This window comes from Macaca mulatta, chromosome 16 (assembly GCF_049350105.2).
Source record: "Macaca mulatta isolate MMU2019108-1 chromosome 16, T2T-MMU8v2.0, whole genome shotgun sequence".
NCBI lineage: Eukaryota > Metazoa > Chordata > Mammalia > Primates > Cercopithecidae > Macaca > Macaca mulatta.
The window spans coordinates 40,745,215-40,762,182 of NC_133421.1; the positions used below are offsets into that span (position 1 = coordinate 40,745,215).

Below are 16,968 nucleotides of genomic sequence, written 5' to 3' on the forward strand. Positions count from 1 at the left end.
CACACTAATGTTATTTAAAGTTTTCTATAATGTAGATTTAGATGGTCAAAATTATATCTGTTATACATGGTTTTGGGTAATATATTTTTCAGTATAATTTGGAGAAATTTCATGAAAATGGCATCGTTGGGGGATTTTTCTGTATTTTCAACTAAAAAAAATTTCTTTAAGGTTTAGGGACAGTGTTGAATGTAGAAAACTTATCTTCTGTTCGCAAAACTCATATCATTCCATTTATCAACATCCTGCTTTTTGATAAAAAGACTTCAACAATTTCCTTAAGATTCTAACAATGTATGCAAAAATTTTTCAAACGTACTTGGTATTCAGTAGTCTTACTTTTGTCAGTCCCATTATTATATTACTTTGAGATATGCCCTTTTTGTTATAGAAAGAGTAAAATAGTTTGCCTGTGTTCCCCTGTCAAAACTATAAATTAATGTCTGATTTTCTTGGTTTTTAAACAGTTGCCTGTTTAGACTTGATTTTTTCTGATTTAAAAAAAAATCAGTGCAATAAGTTCAAGGTCTTTTATCAGCATAATTACAGTTAATAACAATGCATTTTATACTTGAAAATTGCTACAAGAGTAGATTTTAAGTATTCTCACCACAAAAGATAAATATATGAGGTAACACATATGTTAATTAGCTTGATTTAGCCATTCTACAATGTAAACATTTTATTTATTTTTATTTTTATTTATTAATTTTCTTGGAGACAGAGTCTCACTCTGTCGCGTAGGCTGGAGTGCAATGGCACAATCTCAGCTCACTACAACCTCCGCCTCTTGGGTTCAAGTGATTCTCCTGCTTCATCCTCCTGAGTAGCTGGGATTACAGGCGCACACCACCATGCCCGGCTATTTTTTGTATTTTTGTAGAGATGGCGTTTCACCGTGTTGGGCAAGCTGGTCTTGAACTCCTGAACTCAGGTGATCCACCCGCCTTGGCCTCCCAAAGTGCTGGGATTACAGGCATGAGCCACAGCGCCCAGCCAATGTAAACGTATTTTAAAACATAATGTTGTACACCAAGCTTGTCAAACCTGTGGCCCGCAGGCTGCACCCAGCCCTGGAGGGCTTTGAATGCAGCCCAACACAAATTTGTAAACTTTCTTAAAACATTATGAGATTTTTGCAATTTTTTTTTTTAAGCTCATCATCTGTAGTTAGTGTTAGTGTATTTTATGTGTGGCCGGGAATATTCTTCTAATTCCACTGTGGCCCAGGGAAGCTAAAAGATTGGACACCCCTGTTGCTATACCTTTTTATTTGTCAGCTTTTAACAATTGCAGTACAGTTCTTTTTGCTCAGCATTTGGTGAGTTCAGTACTCACCAAATGTACTATGTACAAGATACTATGGCAAGAAAGTTGATAATTCCTGGGGATACAACAAGAGTTTGTACCCTAAAGCCCTTTAAAGTACAGTTTTAAAATTAATTGATTGCTGCTGTTAGGAAATAGGACAGCCACTTGGAAGGAGCAAACAATGGTTATATTTGTCACCATGTTAATTAATTTTTCTCTATTGTTTTAATCTCTCAGGACACTAAAGGAGACTCAGCCATGGTCCTCTCCCAAAGGTTCTGAAGGATACCTTGCAGCCACCTATCCAACTGTCGGCCAGACCAGTCCCCGAGCCAGGAAATCCATGAGCTTGGACATGGGGCAGCCTTCTCAGGCCAACACTAAGAAGTTGCTTGGTTAGTTTATCTAAATTATGTAGTTTTTTTTATTATTTAAAAAAATAGATATTTTTACTCTTGGAAAATTATTTGAAATTGCAAGATTATCAAAATTTTCCATCTCAATGTAGCAAAGTTTTTGATGCCATTTAAAAGAGAGTTTGATAGCTCAGTTAAGCATTATAAGTTGAGATAGAGAAATGAGAATGGGGCCTTGAAACGGTTTTTTCTGCATCTTAGACTATTATGACTCTCCTTATTTTGTTTTGCCTTGGCTGGTCAGCAGGGAATGGAACTCTGAGACATATTAGATAAACACCTATAAGAAAGCAAGAGTCTTGCTGCACTCAGGGGATTTAATGATATACTGTAATACTTCCCAAAATTATCGTCTGAGAGAATATGTGAATATGGTATGAAGCTATAATGGTACTATTTGCCATGCTTTCTTTGAAAAGACAATAAGACATGTTTTTCAGTTACTGAAAGAAAATAGGATTCTTTTTTTTTTTTTTCTTGAGATGGAGTCTTGTGTTCACCCAGGCTGGAGTGCAGTGGCACAATCTCAGCTCACTGCAACCTCTGCCTCCTGGGTTCAAGCAATTCTCCTGCCTCAGCCTCCATAGTAGCTGGGATTACAGGCACACATCACCACATCTGGCTAATTTTTGCATTTTTAGTAGAGATGGGATTTCCCCATGTTGGCCAGGCTAGTCTTGAACTCCTGACCTCAGGTGATCCGCCCTCCTCGGCCTCCCAAAGTCCTGAGATTACAGGCATGAGCCACCTTGCCCAGCCAGAAGATAGGATTCTTGAAATTAAGATTGCTCAGTTACATCAACATTTATAGAATTTTTGTCTCTTGAGAAGTACACCTAAAACGCTGCGAGACTCATTTCCATTTTAGTAACTGAAAGTAAATGAATGAAAGAACCCAGTAGGCCAGATGCAGTGGCTCACACCCATAATCCCAGTACTTTGGGGGACTCAGGTGGGAGGATTGCTTGAGTCCAGGAGTTCAAGACCAGCCTGGGCAACATGACAAAACCCATCTCTGCAAAAAATACAAAACTTAGCTAGGCATGGTGACAAGCACCTGTAGTCCCAGCTACTCACGAAGATCACTTGAGCCCAGGAGGCAGGGGTAGCAGTGAGCCAAGATTGCACCACTGCACTCTAGCCTGGGTGACAGAGTGAGACCCTGACTCCAAACAAACAAACAAACAAAAACACTGATCTTACATTGCTGCTCAGAGGAAATGCAGAGATGTTCTTCTGTTCCATTGGGTAAAATTGTAATTGTTACTGGAATACATTGCGATCTATATTTCAGTGGCCAACACTGTGAATAGTTCAACAGATTTCAGTTACCATGCAAACATATTTAATATCTTTAGATATTAGAAGAATGTTTGTGTTCATAAGGAAATTAGTGAACAAACAACAAATTGTAACATAAATAACCTGCCAGTAAACCATGAAAGAAATAGAAACCGTGAATGTCAATCACGGTTACTAGCCACATAGGTGTGTTACTGTTGTTGAGTTCCCTTCTGTTAGTACCTTGCCATAAGTAATCTTTTAGGAGTTTCCTGGTTACTTTGTGTTTTGTAATTCTGGATTTTCATGCCAATGAAGTTGTAAATGAAAAACTAACCTCAGAAAAAAATGTAGTATTGAATTCGTTCAACCCATGTACTAAGTGAAAAAGATACGGTAGCTGCCCTGGAAGAGTTTGTAATTTGTGTCCAAGACTTATAATCAGCCAATCACAACAGCAATTCCAGGTGCCATTACAATGATATGTCTTAATGGAGGAAACTGGAGATCTGGGGAAATTAGAAGAAAAAAAAACTGCAGCGAGGAGATAACATTTGAGCTGTGTCCTAAAGATTTAATATATGCTTGCTAAATAGACAACAGGATAAGTAGGGGTGTATGTTTAAGGGCAGTGGGGAATAGCAAGAGTAAAGAAAAGGCAGGAAAGCAACATGATACATCATGGCGTCATGGGGAATGGGGTAGGAAATGAGATGAGAAGAAGGATTAGAACTCGATTGGAAATGACTGTGTGCCATGATAAGAGATTTTTCCTTTATCACGCGTTCAGCTGAGCTATTTAAGTAGGGGAAGAACATGACCAAATTTTAATTTTCGCCAAGTTTTTCTAACAGCAATGTGGAGAGACAAGAACATATTTTTAGCAAGGGAACCATTTAATAAAATTGATATAGCAGTCCAAGTAAAAAAAAAAAAAAAAAAGTGGTGTGGGCCCCGCACTAAGGCAGACGCAATGAGAGAATGGAGAAGAACCAGCAGGTTTGGAGCTAGGCATAATGGTACACGCCTATAGTCCCAGGAACTCAGGAGGCCAAGGCAGGAGGATTGTTTGAGGCTGACCTGGGCAGCATAGTCAGATCCTATCTCAAAAACAACAAAAATCAGGTTTGGAGTAGGTTTCTGAAGTAGAATGGACATGACTTAGTGACCAATTGTTACAGGTGGGGAAGGGGAGAAGATCGTGAAGGATGTCAGAAGTTTTTAGTTTTAAAAACTGTCTGGATAGTGATTCCATTCATAGAGATCAGGACTAATATGTTTACAGTACATGATAAATTTAGGTTGGTTGATTATATTGGAATATTTTCAAGACATCTAGGAGTATATAACTAAGAGATAAACCACAAGATGTACCTGGAATTCAGGAAGAAAGTAGATGAGTAAACATTTAGAATTGATTAGCTCACAGATAGTTGAAGCTATGGAAGCAGAATGAGATCTTCCAGGAAGAATACAGAGAATAAAACAAAAAGGACAAGTGAGAAAGGAAGGAAAACTAAATGTAGAAAGTAGTGTTCCAATCTCATGGAGTATGTAAAGCACTGACTGGTTTTAGAAAACCTGAGTTTTCCATCTGGTCATTGTCTAGATCCCTAGCCATGCTGCCTCAGACTAATTACTTAGCTGCTCATGGCTTCATCGGTGTACATGTGCATGAAACTAAAAAGCTGGACTAGATCCCTTTGGGCTGTTAAATTATTTGGCCTTGGTATTTATGACTATTATGAATAGTTATTCGTGTTAATTCTTGAGGTAATAGACTTTGTATTTCTCAAGTGTTAAATTGTCAGATTTTATTATATTGGCTTTAATTCTGGCTTTAAAAAAGTAATACTGTTGGCCGGGCCTGGTGGCTCATGCCTGTAATCCCAGCACTTTGGGGAGACCAAGGCAGGTGGATCGCTTGAGCCCAGGAGTTCGAGACCAGGCTGGGCAACATGGAGAAACCCTGTCTGTACTAAAAATAGAAAAATCAGCTGGGTGTGGTAGTGTGCGCCTGTAGTCCCAGCTACTGGGGAGGCTGATGTGGGAAGATCATCTGAGCCCAGGACGCGGAGGTTACAGTGAGCTGAGATCATATCACTGCACTCTAGCCTGGGCCACAGAGCGAGACCCTGTCCAAAAAAAAAAAAATAGTGTTAATACATGATTACATGAATAGAGAAACTAAAAGCCAAGTGGGAGATAATGCTACTTGCTATTTTTGAAGCATCTCCCAGTGTATCTGGTTTTTAGTATTTTTAGGCATGCATATCTTTTTTTCAAAGCTTAAAAAATTAAAATCAAAGTCTGCTTTTTTCCTAAGCTTGGAAATTACTCATGTATTAATGAGTAGTTCTTGCCACCAGCAGCATTTTTTAAACTGAAAAGACTGGTCAGACATAGTTGACCTTTGGTACTGAATAATGCCTACCCTTGTATTTATTATCAGTTATCATATTTGTTGATTTACCTCCAGTGTAGTTTGGTTTACCTCCAGTGTACAGAATATAATCTCAGTTTAATTTGCACCAGTAAGGTGCATCCTATCCTGAAACGGAAAGCTATGGGAACAAAACCCTTTGAGAAGATGGAAAATAAAGGAAAGAAACTGCTCCAGGGATATATTAGAGCTTTCTTTGAGTCCTAAGTGAAAGCTTAAACACTTTATGTCCAAACATTTTCTTTTTAGTATATTCCCATTTATACCATTTATAGACATTGTGGTTAATGAACTTCCATATTCTGTAACTTTTGTTTATAGGAACAAGGAAAAGTTTTGATCACTTGATATCAGACACAAAGGCTCCTAAAAGGCAAGAAATGGAATCAGGGATCACAACACCCCCCAAAATGAGGAGAGTAGCAGAAACTGATTATGAAATGGGTGAGAAACAAAGTATTGATCTAGATCATTGAAAATAAGGTGGGAGAGTACATGAAAGTCATGTTTATTTTCCAGCTATTTCTTAGAATCTTTAGAATGAAATATAGAAACGTTTACCATTTCTCAAAAGATAAACTCTACCATTCTTAAAATGACAGTTATCTTGAAGCTTGTGTAAAAAATAGTCATATATATTATATACAACATTGTAAATAAGTAACCAAAACTTTTGTATAGGTGAATAGTAATTCTATATGATGTTTATGTTAGTATTTAAAGTATCTACTAAAGAAAGCTGTTGAATTGTAGAAGTAACATTGAAATAGGTGAAGTGATTATCCAGGTGTTTGATTAATACAGCTGATCACATTAATTCCCTGTCTTACTGCAGAAACTCAGAGGATTTCCTCATCACAACAGCATCCACATTTACGTAAGGTTTCGGTGTCTGAATCAAATGTTCTCTTGGATGAAGAAGTACTTACTGATCCAAAAATCCAGGCGCTGCTTCTTACTGTTCTAGTAAGGATTTCCCCTTTTTGAGTCCCCCACCCTCAAATTTTTATTCCAGTCTACTTTTAGAAGGCCCTTAAATATTAGAAACATGAATAGGATACAGTCTTCTACTTCTCACCCAAACAGATAACATTTCAGCCACAAAGTAAAAATGTTGTGTGTTTACTTTTTTGCATCTTGACAGGCTACACTGGTAAAATATACCACAGATGAGTTTGATCAACGAATTCTTTATGAATACTTAGCAGAGGCCAGTGTTGTGTTTCCCAAAGTATTTCCTGTTGTGTAAGTATCTCCTTTTGGTTTAATTAACCTTCGTGCCTGTCTTTAAGTCAAATGCTTACCCAGTAATGTGCACTGGTTGCAAAGAGGGCAAAATGAGATATTGTGATAGTGATTTTAGCTTTGAGACAGTAGATTTAATGAGGGTTAAGATTAGTTTTGACCTAATAGATCTATTAGAAAGTTTATAAGGAAAGACTTTAAAAAAAACTGGTTTATTTAAGTGGTTTATTTTGATGATCATTGCTCATTTTCTTCACTTAGAAGCAAACTATTAGACTGCTATATCTAAATCAGCATACCTGTTTTGGTTTACTTTTTAGTAGAGCTTTTGTATTTATCCACAGCTGAGTGAAAACGACATTGACCAAAAGAGGTGAATTTTATTCTCTCTTAAGGACTAAAAATATTAACCTCAAAGTATTCAAATTTAAATAGCTCAGATAAATTCTTTTCCTGATCTAGGCCTTCTACATCATGTCATTATTTTTTTTAACCTCATGTTAGAATTTTAGAGAGTTAGGACTCAGTTATTTTTATTAATGGAGTGTAGCTGGGTTAGAAATAATTTTTTTCGTAAGTTTCAATTGGATCATGTATTTCACTCCCTCTAAACTATTTTGCTTTCCCTATTTGATCTGACTCAGCATTTTTTTAAAAGCACTGATTAACATTAAATTTAATTTTTTATTTTCGTTTTGCACAGATCCTAAATTTAGTTTTAACTTCCTAAGTGCATGTCAGTATACAACAGATGGAAATAATACTAAAGCATGCTAAGTAGCAGACAGAGCCAACCTTGTCTTAAGCAAACATTTACCGTATATGGCTACACACGGTACCAGTTGTTTGTTTTCACCATTTCTTCCCTGGTGACTAAAAACAAAAGACAGACAAAAACAGACACACACACATGTTCATTGTAGAAAACTGGAAAATGAAGAAATGCCCCAGAAAGTAAAAAGTACTCATCTCCCTTCAATTTTAGCACATTATTCTGGGGAATGTATATTATGTTTTCCACTACATAATTTTTCTCTAAAATGTTCCTCTGTTGACTTTTTTTTTTAGGCATAATTTGTTGGACTCTAAGATCAACACCCTGTTATCACTGTGCCAAGATCCAAATCTGTTAAATCCAATCCATGGAATTGTGCAGAGTGTGGTGTACCATGAAGAATCCCCACCACAATACCAAACATCTTACCTGCAAAGTAAATAAATGTATCTGGAGAAGGATGGTTGATGAACTTGCTAACATGCGCACTGTTGTAGAATGCACTGACTACAGAATTCTTTATAAGGGATAGACTTGTTCATACTTTTATTTCCTTATTCCATTTTTTACTCTCTCAATTGTATGTCCAATGTAACAGGTTGACAACTTTTTATACTGAGTATATTTGAGGTGGGTTTTAGTCGCTTTGACATATTCTAAAAACGTGTTTTCAACGTGTACATAGGGTTTACATATCATCAGCTATAAAACTTATTTAATTTCTGTTACAATTAAAAGATATCTTGCTTGTTATAAGAGTGACATTTGATTTGTTACAGGTTTTGGTTTTAATGGCTTGTGGCGGTTTGCAGGACCCTTTTCAAAGGTAAGAAAATATATTTTTCTCTAACTTTTGGCAAAATGAAGGTTTCTGTTCAAATTAGTATGCTTGTTTTAAGAACACACAATATGCTGAAAACCAGAATAATAATTCACAATAAACACATATGTTACTTTTGTAAAAAGTTTCTCATCACAAGGTTTTTTTCCAGGAAGCAGCACGGTGTAGGGGGGTGTGTATTCACTTTTACAAACAAAGTCAGCTTATGCTTGACTTTTCAGAAGAGTATCATAAACCTCGGTGATACTTTTCTGCCACAGTCCCTTGTGTATTTGATAATCTTAATGCACATACTTAGATAGCTTATGACTAGCAAGGAGCATTACCATTTTATTTCCAGCCTATTAGATAAGATTCATTTCTCTCTGAATTTGTCCTCATTTGCTCCTATTCAGTTTTTTTTTGTTTGTTTGTTTGTTTTTGTGAGATGGAGTCTCACTCTGTCTCTAGGCTGGAGTGCAATGGCGCAATCTTGGCTCACTGCAACCTTTGCCTCCCACGTTCGAGCAATTCTCCTTCCGCATCTCCCAAGTAGCTGAGACTACAGGCATGCACCACCACGCCCAGCTAATTTTTGTATTTTGGGTTTCACCATGTTGGCCAAGATGGTCTTGATCTCTTGACCTCGTGATCTCCCCACGTCGGCCTCCCAGAATACTGGAATTACAGGCATGAGCCACTGCACCTGGCCTCAGTTTGTTTTCTGATTGGCATTAGTTTATGTAGTGTTACATAATATGTATATAATCATTTTCTCTGTATGTGGGCTTTCTCCAAATTGATCAAAGTTCCTTGAAGGCAGGATTTCTGTTTCTTCCCTTGAACAGTTCCTAGTGCAGTGTTTTAGATACAGGGGGTGCTAAATCAATATGAATTATATAAACCTTGTTCCAGTTTTTAAGAATTGGGTATTTTGTTTATTTCTTTTCACTATTACTGAATATCTGTTGACATGCAAAGGTTGTCACTTTAAAAATGGGCCTGAAGTTACAGAAATAGTATATCATACAGAAGTTTTTGCATTCGGATTGCCAGTAACCCTCTGAGCCCTTTACAGTGTCTAGTGATTAGAATCTAAATGGCAGCTGGAATGATGATGCTCTGCTCATTTTCTCTGTTTTGGAAAATTGACTAGACATCATTCCTGATGATTGTATTGCCTTAGTATTAAATTCAGTCTGTCTTGTGCATGGCTTTCAGAAAATGCAGGTTTATCTGGAAGCTTTAAGTGTAAGCTGAATAGACCTGCCTGTTGTAAGTCCTCTGGTAGTCTATAAATATTACTCTACTCCCCTTTTTTAATGGTAAGTAATACAAAGGAAGAAAAATAGTAAATTAAGTCCAAACAAAATTAATACCTTTTTGACTTCAGATGGGGATTTACTTAAAGAAAAGGAGCTAAAATAATTTCCTGGTTTTCATTGCAGCAAACACAAATTCCAGACTATGCTGAGCTTATTGTTAAGTTTCTTGATGCCTTGATTGACACGTACCTGCCTGGAATTGATGAAGAAACCAGTGAGGAATCCCTCCTGACACCCACATCTCCTTACCCTCCTGCACTGCAGAGCCAGCTTAGTATCACTGCCAACCTTAACCTCTCTAATTCCATGACCTCACTTGCAACTTCCCAGCATTCCCCAGGTCAGTAAATGTGATCTTTACATGACTTTGAGCAACAGTATAAGATACCAACATTAGGAATTCTCTTGTGATCAGTTTATAGCAAATTTTGCTCCTTTTTCTTATGAGATTCACCTTACATTTCTTCTTTACCTTGTAACTGACTTGACTTTTGTTACTCTATAAAGCTTTCTACTTTCAGACAAGTTGTATGTAAGACAGTAAAATGTTAAAATGTCCACATGATATTCCAAGGTTGACAAGTTTCTAGAGTGTGGGCAGGAAGAGTAACTTAAAACACATTATTCTGTAAGTGAACAGAACTATAATTCCTTTACTAGATATACTAACATTGCCCTAAGGGCCTCTTTCCTCTGTCTCTGATATAGCATACTATATCAAAAAATAAAAATAAAAAGAAGAAGAAGAAACACAAAATCTATTAGGTACCTCACTTACCTGCTGCCAACAATAACTCAACCATCCATAGACCATCCTGAAAATCTGGAAGTAAATAATCAAAAAAGTCATCTCAAGAAAATAACATCTTAAAGCCCATAAGCATATACATACCAATTCATAATGCAACTTAGATTTGAATACACTGAGAAATACTAATAGCTAATAGCTCAGGTGGGACTGAGATAAACAAGATGGCAGAAATGGCAAACCTACAGAACTCTGGATTCATTCAGTGTCATAGTGAATGGTTTCATACAACACTGGTTGACCCAGGAGGGTCATTATTCATTATAGAACTTAACGCTATTGTGTGTGTTATGATGACAGTGAGTAATGAAGGAAAGCTTTTGTTATGGTCGTGTTTTCTATTTAGAAAGATACTCTTCTAAAATGGTTAAAAATAAAAGAAACTTTAGTTGTTTAAAGTTCCATTATCTGAAAATTTCACTTATGAAACACATCATTCTATAAGGAAAAGTTACTATATATAGTTCTTTTAAGTGTTAGCATAAATAAAAAAAAATGACCTAACTATTCTGTGATGTTCAAGATCAATAAATAGAATTCCCAGTTTATGATCCCGGTTTTGCATGGACATTTCAATTTATGTAATTTTGAAGGTTCTAAAGAATTTTGCAATACCTAATTCATATTATAAACTATTACATAATTAACTGTATTCTATTAAATTCTGGTTAACAACAAAGCTTTGCTCAGCAGAGGAAACAAATTTTATTTCAACATTTGTCAGTCGCCTTACAAGTAATCCTTTTCTTCCCCCCAGAAATAAGAGAAGTCTAACTTTTTTCCCCACGTAACAAGGTTTGTTTGCCCTCTGCCTCTAACTCTCTAGTACAATGTTTCTGCAAGTGTGATCCCTGTTAGAAATGCAGATGCTGGAGTTTCACCTCAGATCTGCACAAAAAACTCCAAGTAGAGCCCAGTCAGCAGTCAGTGTGTTAATAAATACCCCAGGCAATTCTTATGCACACTGGAATCGGAGAAGCACTGCCCTGGGGTCTGCTTCTGGTCTTGCCCATTATCAGCATTTCAGCTGTGAAGGCCAGGGCAAAACTTAAAATTTACTTTTTTTATAGATACTGCAGCCACTGAATTCCTTGCTTTCTGCTTCCCTGCTGATAAACTCTTTAGCATTTTGGAGCTAGGGAACCATACAGGTAATTTAGTTTTAGGCTCACAATATCGTGTACATTGGGGAGACTGAGTTTTAGAAGAGCTAGGTTAACTGCTTTATATAGTTCTTATCTAGAACCAAGTTCAGGCCCTTTTGTACTGCATTCATTGCCTTCCATGTCTGTTGTCTGTCTGATTATCTATCTACTTTCCCTTCTCCTTCTCTATTTCCTTGTTTTTGTTTGTTTATTGCTAATTCATTACTTCTGTCTGCCTTGCCTTAAGCCCACCAGTTCTTTTTTGTCTGTGGGACTGTTTTCTGGGTTATTGAACAAAAGTTGAAAAGTTTTTAAAGTCTGCTTCATTTTAACCAAACTTTTTGCCTTTTGGGCTACTAAACTTGTGTTAAACATGTCAAAAATGGTTAGTTTTTTTATTAACTTTTTTTACCCAGTCTAATTGTTTGGGAAATTTCTGCCTATCTTTGCCCACTAATGGAGACAATAAAATAATCTGGATGAGAATAAAGAACCATTACAGGTTTCTCTGCTATTTGATTAGTTGCATATGTCCAGTGTTAATTGGCTATTTGCCAGATCATTTGCTTTGGTAAAACAGTCTTACTCTACAACCTCTTACTTAGAATTGTTTATTAAAATCAGAATAGGTTTTATGACTTTGGTTCCAGTTTCAAACTAATGGTGTCTCCTCCATTAACTCTCCAAAGATGAATAAATAGACTGCTACACCTTGGAAATCTCTGACTATACACAGAAGAGATGAGGAGGTTTAAAAGTAATAGAATTAAGTGGTGTCATGGTGTTCAGCTCTTCCTGTCACTCAATTGTGTGTCATTGGTTTGACAGTTTATTTTACTACATTCAGAGAAAGGGTTTATCTTTTCAAAAGTAACCTTACTCTCCCACAAAACCCATTTGTATCTCTAAATTGTGGGCTCATGTTCACAAAAGGATCCCAATTTATATGCCCCATCACTGAGTTTTTGTCATTTGCTCTTACAGAATAACTCTTAATGGTAAGAGTTGATCTTTTTGTTTGTAAATAGATGTATTGCTTCATATCTTTAGCTCCATCGAATCTTATATCCTTATCTCTTCTTTTTTTTTTTTTTTTTTTTGAGACGGAGTCTCGCTCTGTCACCCAGGCTGGAATGCAGCTGTGTGATCTTGACTCACTGCAACCTCCGCCTCCCAGGTTCACGCCATTCTCCTGCCTTAGCCTCCCAAGTAGCTGGAACTACAGGTGCCCGCCGACACGCCCCGCTAATTTTTTGTATTTTTAGTAGAGATGGGGTTTCACCATGTTAGCCAGGATGGTCTCAATCTCCTGACCTCGTGATCCGCCCACTTTGGCCTCCCAAAGTTCTGGGATTACAGACGTGAGCCACTGCACCCGGCCTTTTTTTTTTCCTTTGGAGACAGTGTCTCACTCAGTCGGCCACGCTGGAGTGCAGTGACGCAATCTTGGCTCACTGCAACCTCTGCCTCCTCGGTTCAAGCGATTCCCCTGCCTCAGCCTCCCTAGTAGCCGGAATTACAGGTGCACACCACCACGCCTGGCTAATTTTTGTATTTTTAGTAGAAATGGGGTTTCCCCATGTTGACCAGGCTGGTCTCGAACTCCTGACCTCAGGTGGTCCACCCATCTCAGCCTCCCAAAGTGCTGGGATTACAGGCGTGAGCCACAGCACTCAGCCACCTCATTTCTTTATGGCATTGAGTTTGCTTATATCAAAAAACCAAAAGAAAGTTGTCCAGATTCCTAACTCGGTCTGGCGTTTCAACTTTGCTATTTAGCTGTATAGAAACCAAAACATTATCTCCAGCAGCAAAGTCTCAAGCAGTAGTATTTAAAGAAGTTCTTTGTCACTCCCCAATATGGAGCATAAGTTTGATTTACCATCAAATTACCCAACATCAACCTACACTGAGATTTAAACAGATAAAGTTTCCATTGCCGTATTTCAAAAAGCAAATGTTGCTGATCGGCATGCATTCAATCCTTTGCTGCAAATGTTTCATGTCAATGCAAAACTCTTCATTCTAGATCTTTGGTGTTTAGCAGGATCAGCTACTAAGCTGTATTTTCTTTTGTCCAACATTTTCTGCTAGCAAATAACAAAATAAGAGATTCATGAACTTCATCCTCTCCCCCCCATCATGCCCCTGCATTAGGTCTTACTTAAATAAAACATTTTGGTAGTATTTAATTAGTTACCAGCTTTGAGGAGAAGTGGTAGTCACTTACATAAAGCAGTTGTCTCTGAAAATGCATTCTTCTTGACAAATTAGCATAGCCTAATTCTCCGTCCTAAGGGGAGCTGTTTTACAAGTCCACATATAAAAGTACCTAAATAGTTGTCTTCTGAATCCCTCCCTAGTAGAAATTGAATTTGGCATCAGTGGAGCCAATGACTGCACCTGGGATTCAGTGCATATAGAATTGCATTCACTGTGACCCTTTAGCCAAATGGATGTAAGACTTTGGCTCTTAGGATTTTCTCAAACTCCAATAAGAGCATCCTGAAGAGAATCCATTTACTCTATGATATATAAGAATATTTCAGGTTTGATATTATGATCCTTATTAGGTCTAGTCTAGCTGAGCTGGACATGAATTGAAGAACCAGGATTAGAACTAGAAAATGAAACCCAGGCTGAGTGCAGTGGCTCACAACTGTAATCCTAGCACTTTTGGGAGGCCGAGGCAGGTGGATTGCTTGAGACCAGCCTGGGCAACATGATGAAACCCCATCTCTACAAAAATAGAAAAATTAGCCAGGCGTAGTGGCATGCATTTGTACATTTGTAGTCCCAGCTACTTGGGAGGCTGGGGTGGGAGGATCACCTGAGCCCGAGAGGTCAAGGCTGTGGTGGGCTGTGATCTTGCCACTGCACTCCTGCCTGGGATTGAGACCCTATCTCAAAAAAAAAAAAAAAAAAGGAAAGAAAGAAAATGAATTCAATAGGATCCATTTCCAAAGTATCAAAATTTGATATATACTTTATCAGGGTCTCCTGATACTCTTCAGAGGAGAATTGTTATAACTGAATTCAATAAACATTTGAATACCTATTTTGTAGGTGTATGTTAGGTGTATATTAGAATCCTTGGTCACCAGAGACTTGACAGTTTTTGCCCATGGATCTAGGAAGGAAAGTTATTTCTTTCTGATCCATGTTGTTTAACAAATTCTAAGTGTGCACTACTTTTTTTTATTTTAAATACAAGATTAATACTATAGTGCTCTGTAGAAAATACCAGAATTCCAGATACTTACCCTACATACATGTATTGTTTACTACATGCAAGGGGCTCTTAGACCCAGGGGAGCCGAGGAGCTACCAGGGCATTATACCTGCCTTCAATAGAACCGGCAGTAGAATGTACATAGATAACTATTTTGACCTCTATTGTGATACCTGTCATGTTGTACCTGATAGTTCAAAGGTACATTTGTGTGTAAGGATCATGTAATAATTATGGCAAAAGTTTTATAACACATTTTTCACCTCAAAAATGTTTTTAAACAAAACAAGTAAATTTGTGATTTTTTTTTTTTTGAGATGGAGTCTCGCTCTGTCACCCAGGCTGGAGTGCAGTGGCACAATCTCAGCTCACTGCAACCTCCGCCTCCCAGGATCAAGCAGTTCTCCTGCCTCAGCCTCCCGAGTAGCTGGGACTACAGGCACCCACTACCATGCCCAGCTAATTTTTGTATTTTTAGTAGAGATGGGGTTTCACCATATTGGCCAGGCTGGTCTCAAACTCCTGACCTTGTGATCCTCCCACCTCTGCCTCCCAAAGTGCTGGGATTACAGGCATGAGCCACTGCGCCTGGCCTAAATTCTTTTTTTACTAGGAAAAAGGCTTTAACTTTTTTTCGTTTGATTAGCTCATTTTACTGTTAGTATTGGTGCATGAATTTTTTAGAACAAGGACATACTTAGTTCATCGTTACTTTAGATTCCTTTCTTCCATTTTTATTTCTGGGCTTCGTCCAAGCCTACCAGTCATCCTCTCACTTTGCTTCTGTAATGTAGACCTTCTTCCTGAGAAGCTGGCTAGATCAGGTAGTGATCATAACATTCCTAAACCAATAGTGCTGATAGCTGTCTGTATGGAGGGATATTTCATCCAAACCGTTTCTCTAAACTTAGACTTAGCTCTGAGTCAGTAATACTTCTGTTTACTAGGTTTGAAATATCTCCCTCTTAGCTGGGCAAAGTGGCACGTGCTTGTGGTCCCAGCTCCTAGGGAGGCTGAGATGGGAGGATTGCTTGAGCCTAAGAGTTGAAGTCCAGCCTGGGCAACATCATGAGACCCCCATCTTTTAAAAGAAAAAAAAGAAATATCTCCCTTTTAGAAGAAACCTAAAGGTCTCTATTTTGAGGCCACTTAAGATCTCTGAAATGATTTTAATGTTTTAGAGAATTATTTATGGTATTACCTGACCTTTTTTTCATGATTTGTTTTCTTTTTCTTCGTTATTATCCTGTGTTTAAGGGAGAAAAATAATTTTTTTTTTTTTTTTTTTGAGACGGAGTCTCACGCTGTTGCCCAGGCTGGAGTGCAGTGGCGCGATCTCGGCTCACTGCAAGCTCCGCCTCCCGGGTTCCCGCCATTCTCCTGCCTCAGCCTCCTGAGTAGCTGGGACTACAGGCGCCCGCCACCGCACCCGGCTAATTTTTTGTATTTTTAGTAGAGACGGGGTTTCACTGTGGTCTCGATCTCCTGACCTTGTGATCCGCCCGCCTCGGCCTCCCAAAGTGCTGGGATTACAGGCTTGAGCCACCGCGCCCGGCCAGAGAAAAATAATTTTAAATTGAGTGATTTCTTGGTATAATTCTTGCTAATTTTTAAATCTAATTTTTAGCTTAATTCTTAATTTAAACTAAAATTCTTAATTTTAATATAAATGGTAAAAAAAAATACATCTACAAAGTTGTAAGTTCTATCATTTATTTACCAATTGTAAAATTTAGGAAATTAATGGTCAGAGTTCAATAATTAAAACCAGATTCCTTCTGAAAACCAAGGAACATTATAATTATCTAGCATCTAATTGTACTGCACCCTTTTTTTAATCTTATGAACATCACTCACTTGTTTTTTTCTTCCATTCTTTGTAAAGCTTCTCTGCCTTGCTCTAAATCAGCAGTTTTCATGCACCTGTTCCCTCATCAAGGTACTCTTTACTTTCATCATCTTTGCACGAAAATACTGCTTACCCAACAACACTCATCCTGGGCACATAGCATGAGACTTTACTCACCGGTCCCTGTAAGCTCAGTCTGGCTTAGCCACTTTAGGAACTTGTAAAGCCACCACTTTATAAGGTCTTGGTACTTAACAGGAATTGCAGGGCCAGTGTCTGGCCTTAGTTAAGGAACTGCTGATACCACCCTGAACAATG

At 37.8% G+C, this 16,968-nt stretch overlaps 1 protein-coding gene across 4 annotated transcripts in view; it reads left to right on the forward strand.

The window, feature by feature from the left end:
• Positions 1 to 16,968, forward strand: part of NF1 (neurofibromin 1) — a 299,361-nt gene that overhangs the window by 272,249 nt on the left and 10,144 nt on the right. For all 4 annotated transcript variants that reach the window (XM_015119005.3, XM_015119007.3, XM_077970741.1 and 1 more), the window contains 7 exons: positions 1,549 to 1,706; positions 5,773 to 5,895; positions 6,287 to 6,417; positions 6,596 to 6,696; positions 7,765 to 7,907; positions 8,251 to 8,297; positions 9,740 to 9,956. In XM_015119005.3, coding sequence (XP_014974491.1) covers positions 1,549 to 1,706; positions 5,773 to 5,895; positions 6,287 to 6,417; positions 6,596 to 6,696; positions 7,765 to 7,907; positions 8,251 to 8,297; positions 9,740 to 9,956 — 920 coding nt within the window. The remainder of the gene's footprint in view (positions 1 to 1,548; positions 1,707 to 5,772; positions 5,896 to 6,286; positions 6,418 to 6,595; positions 6,697 to 7,764; positions 7,908 to 8,250; positions 8,298 to 9,739; positions 9,957 to 16,968) is intronic.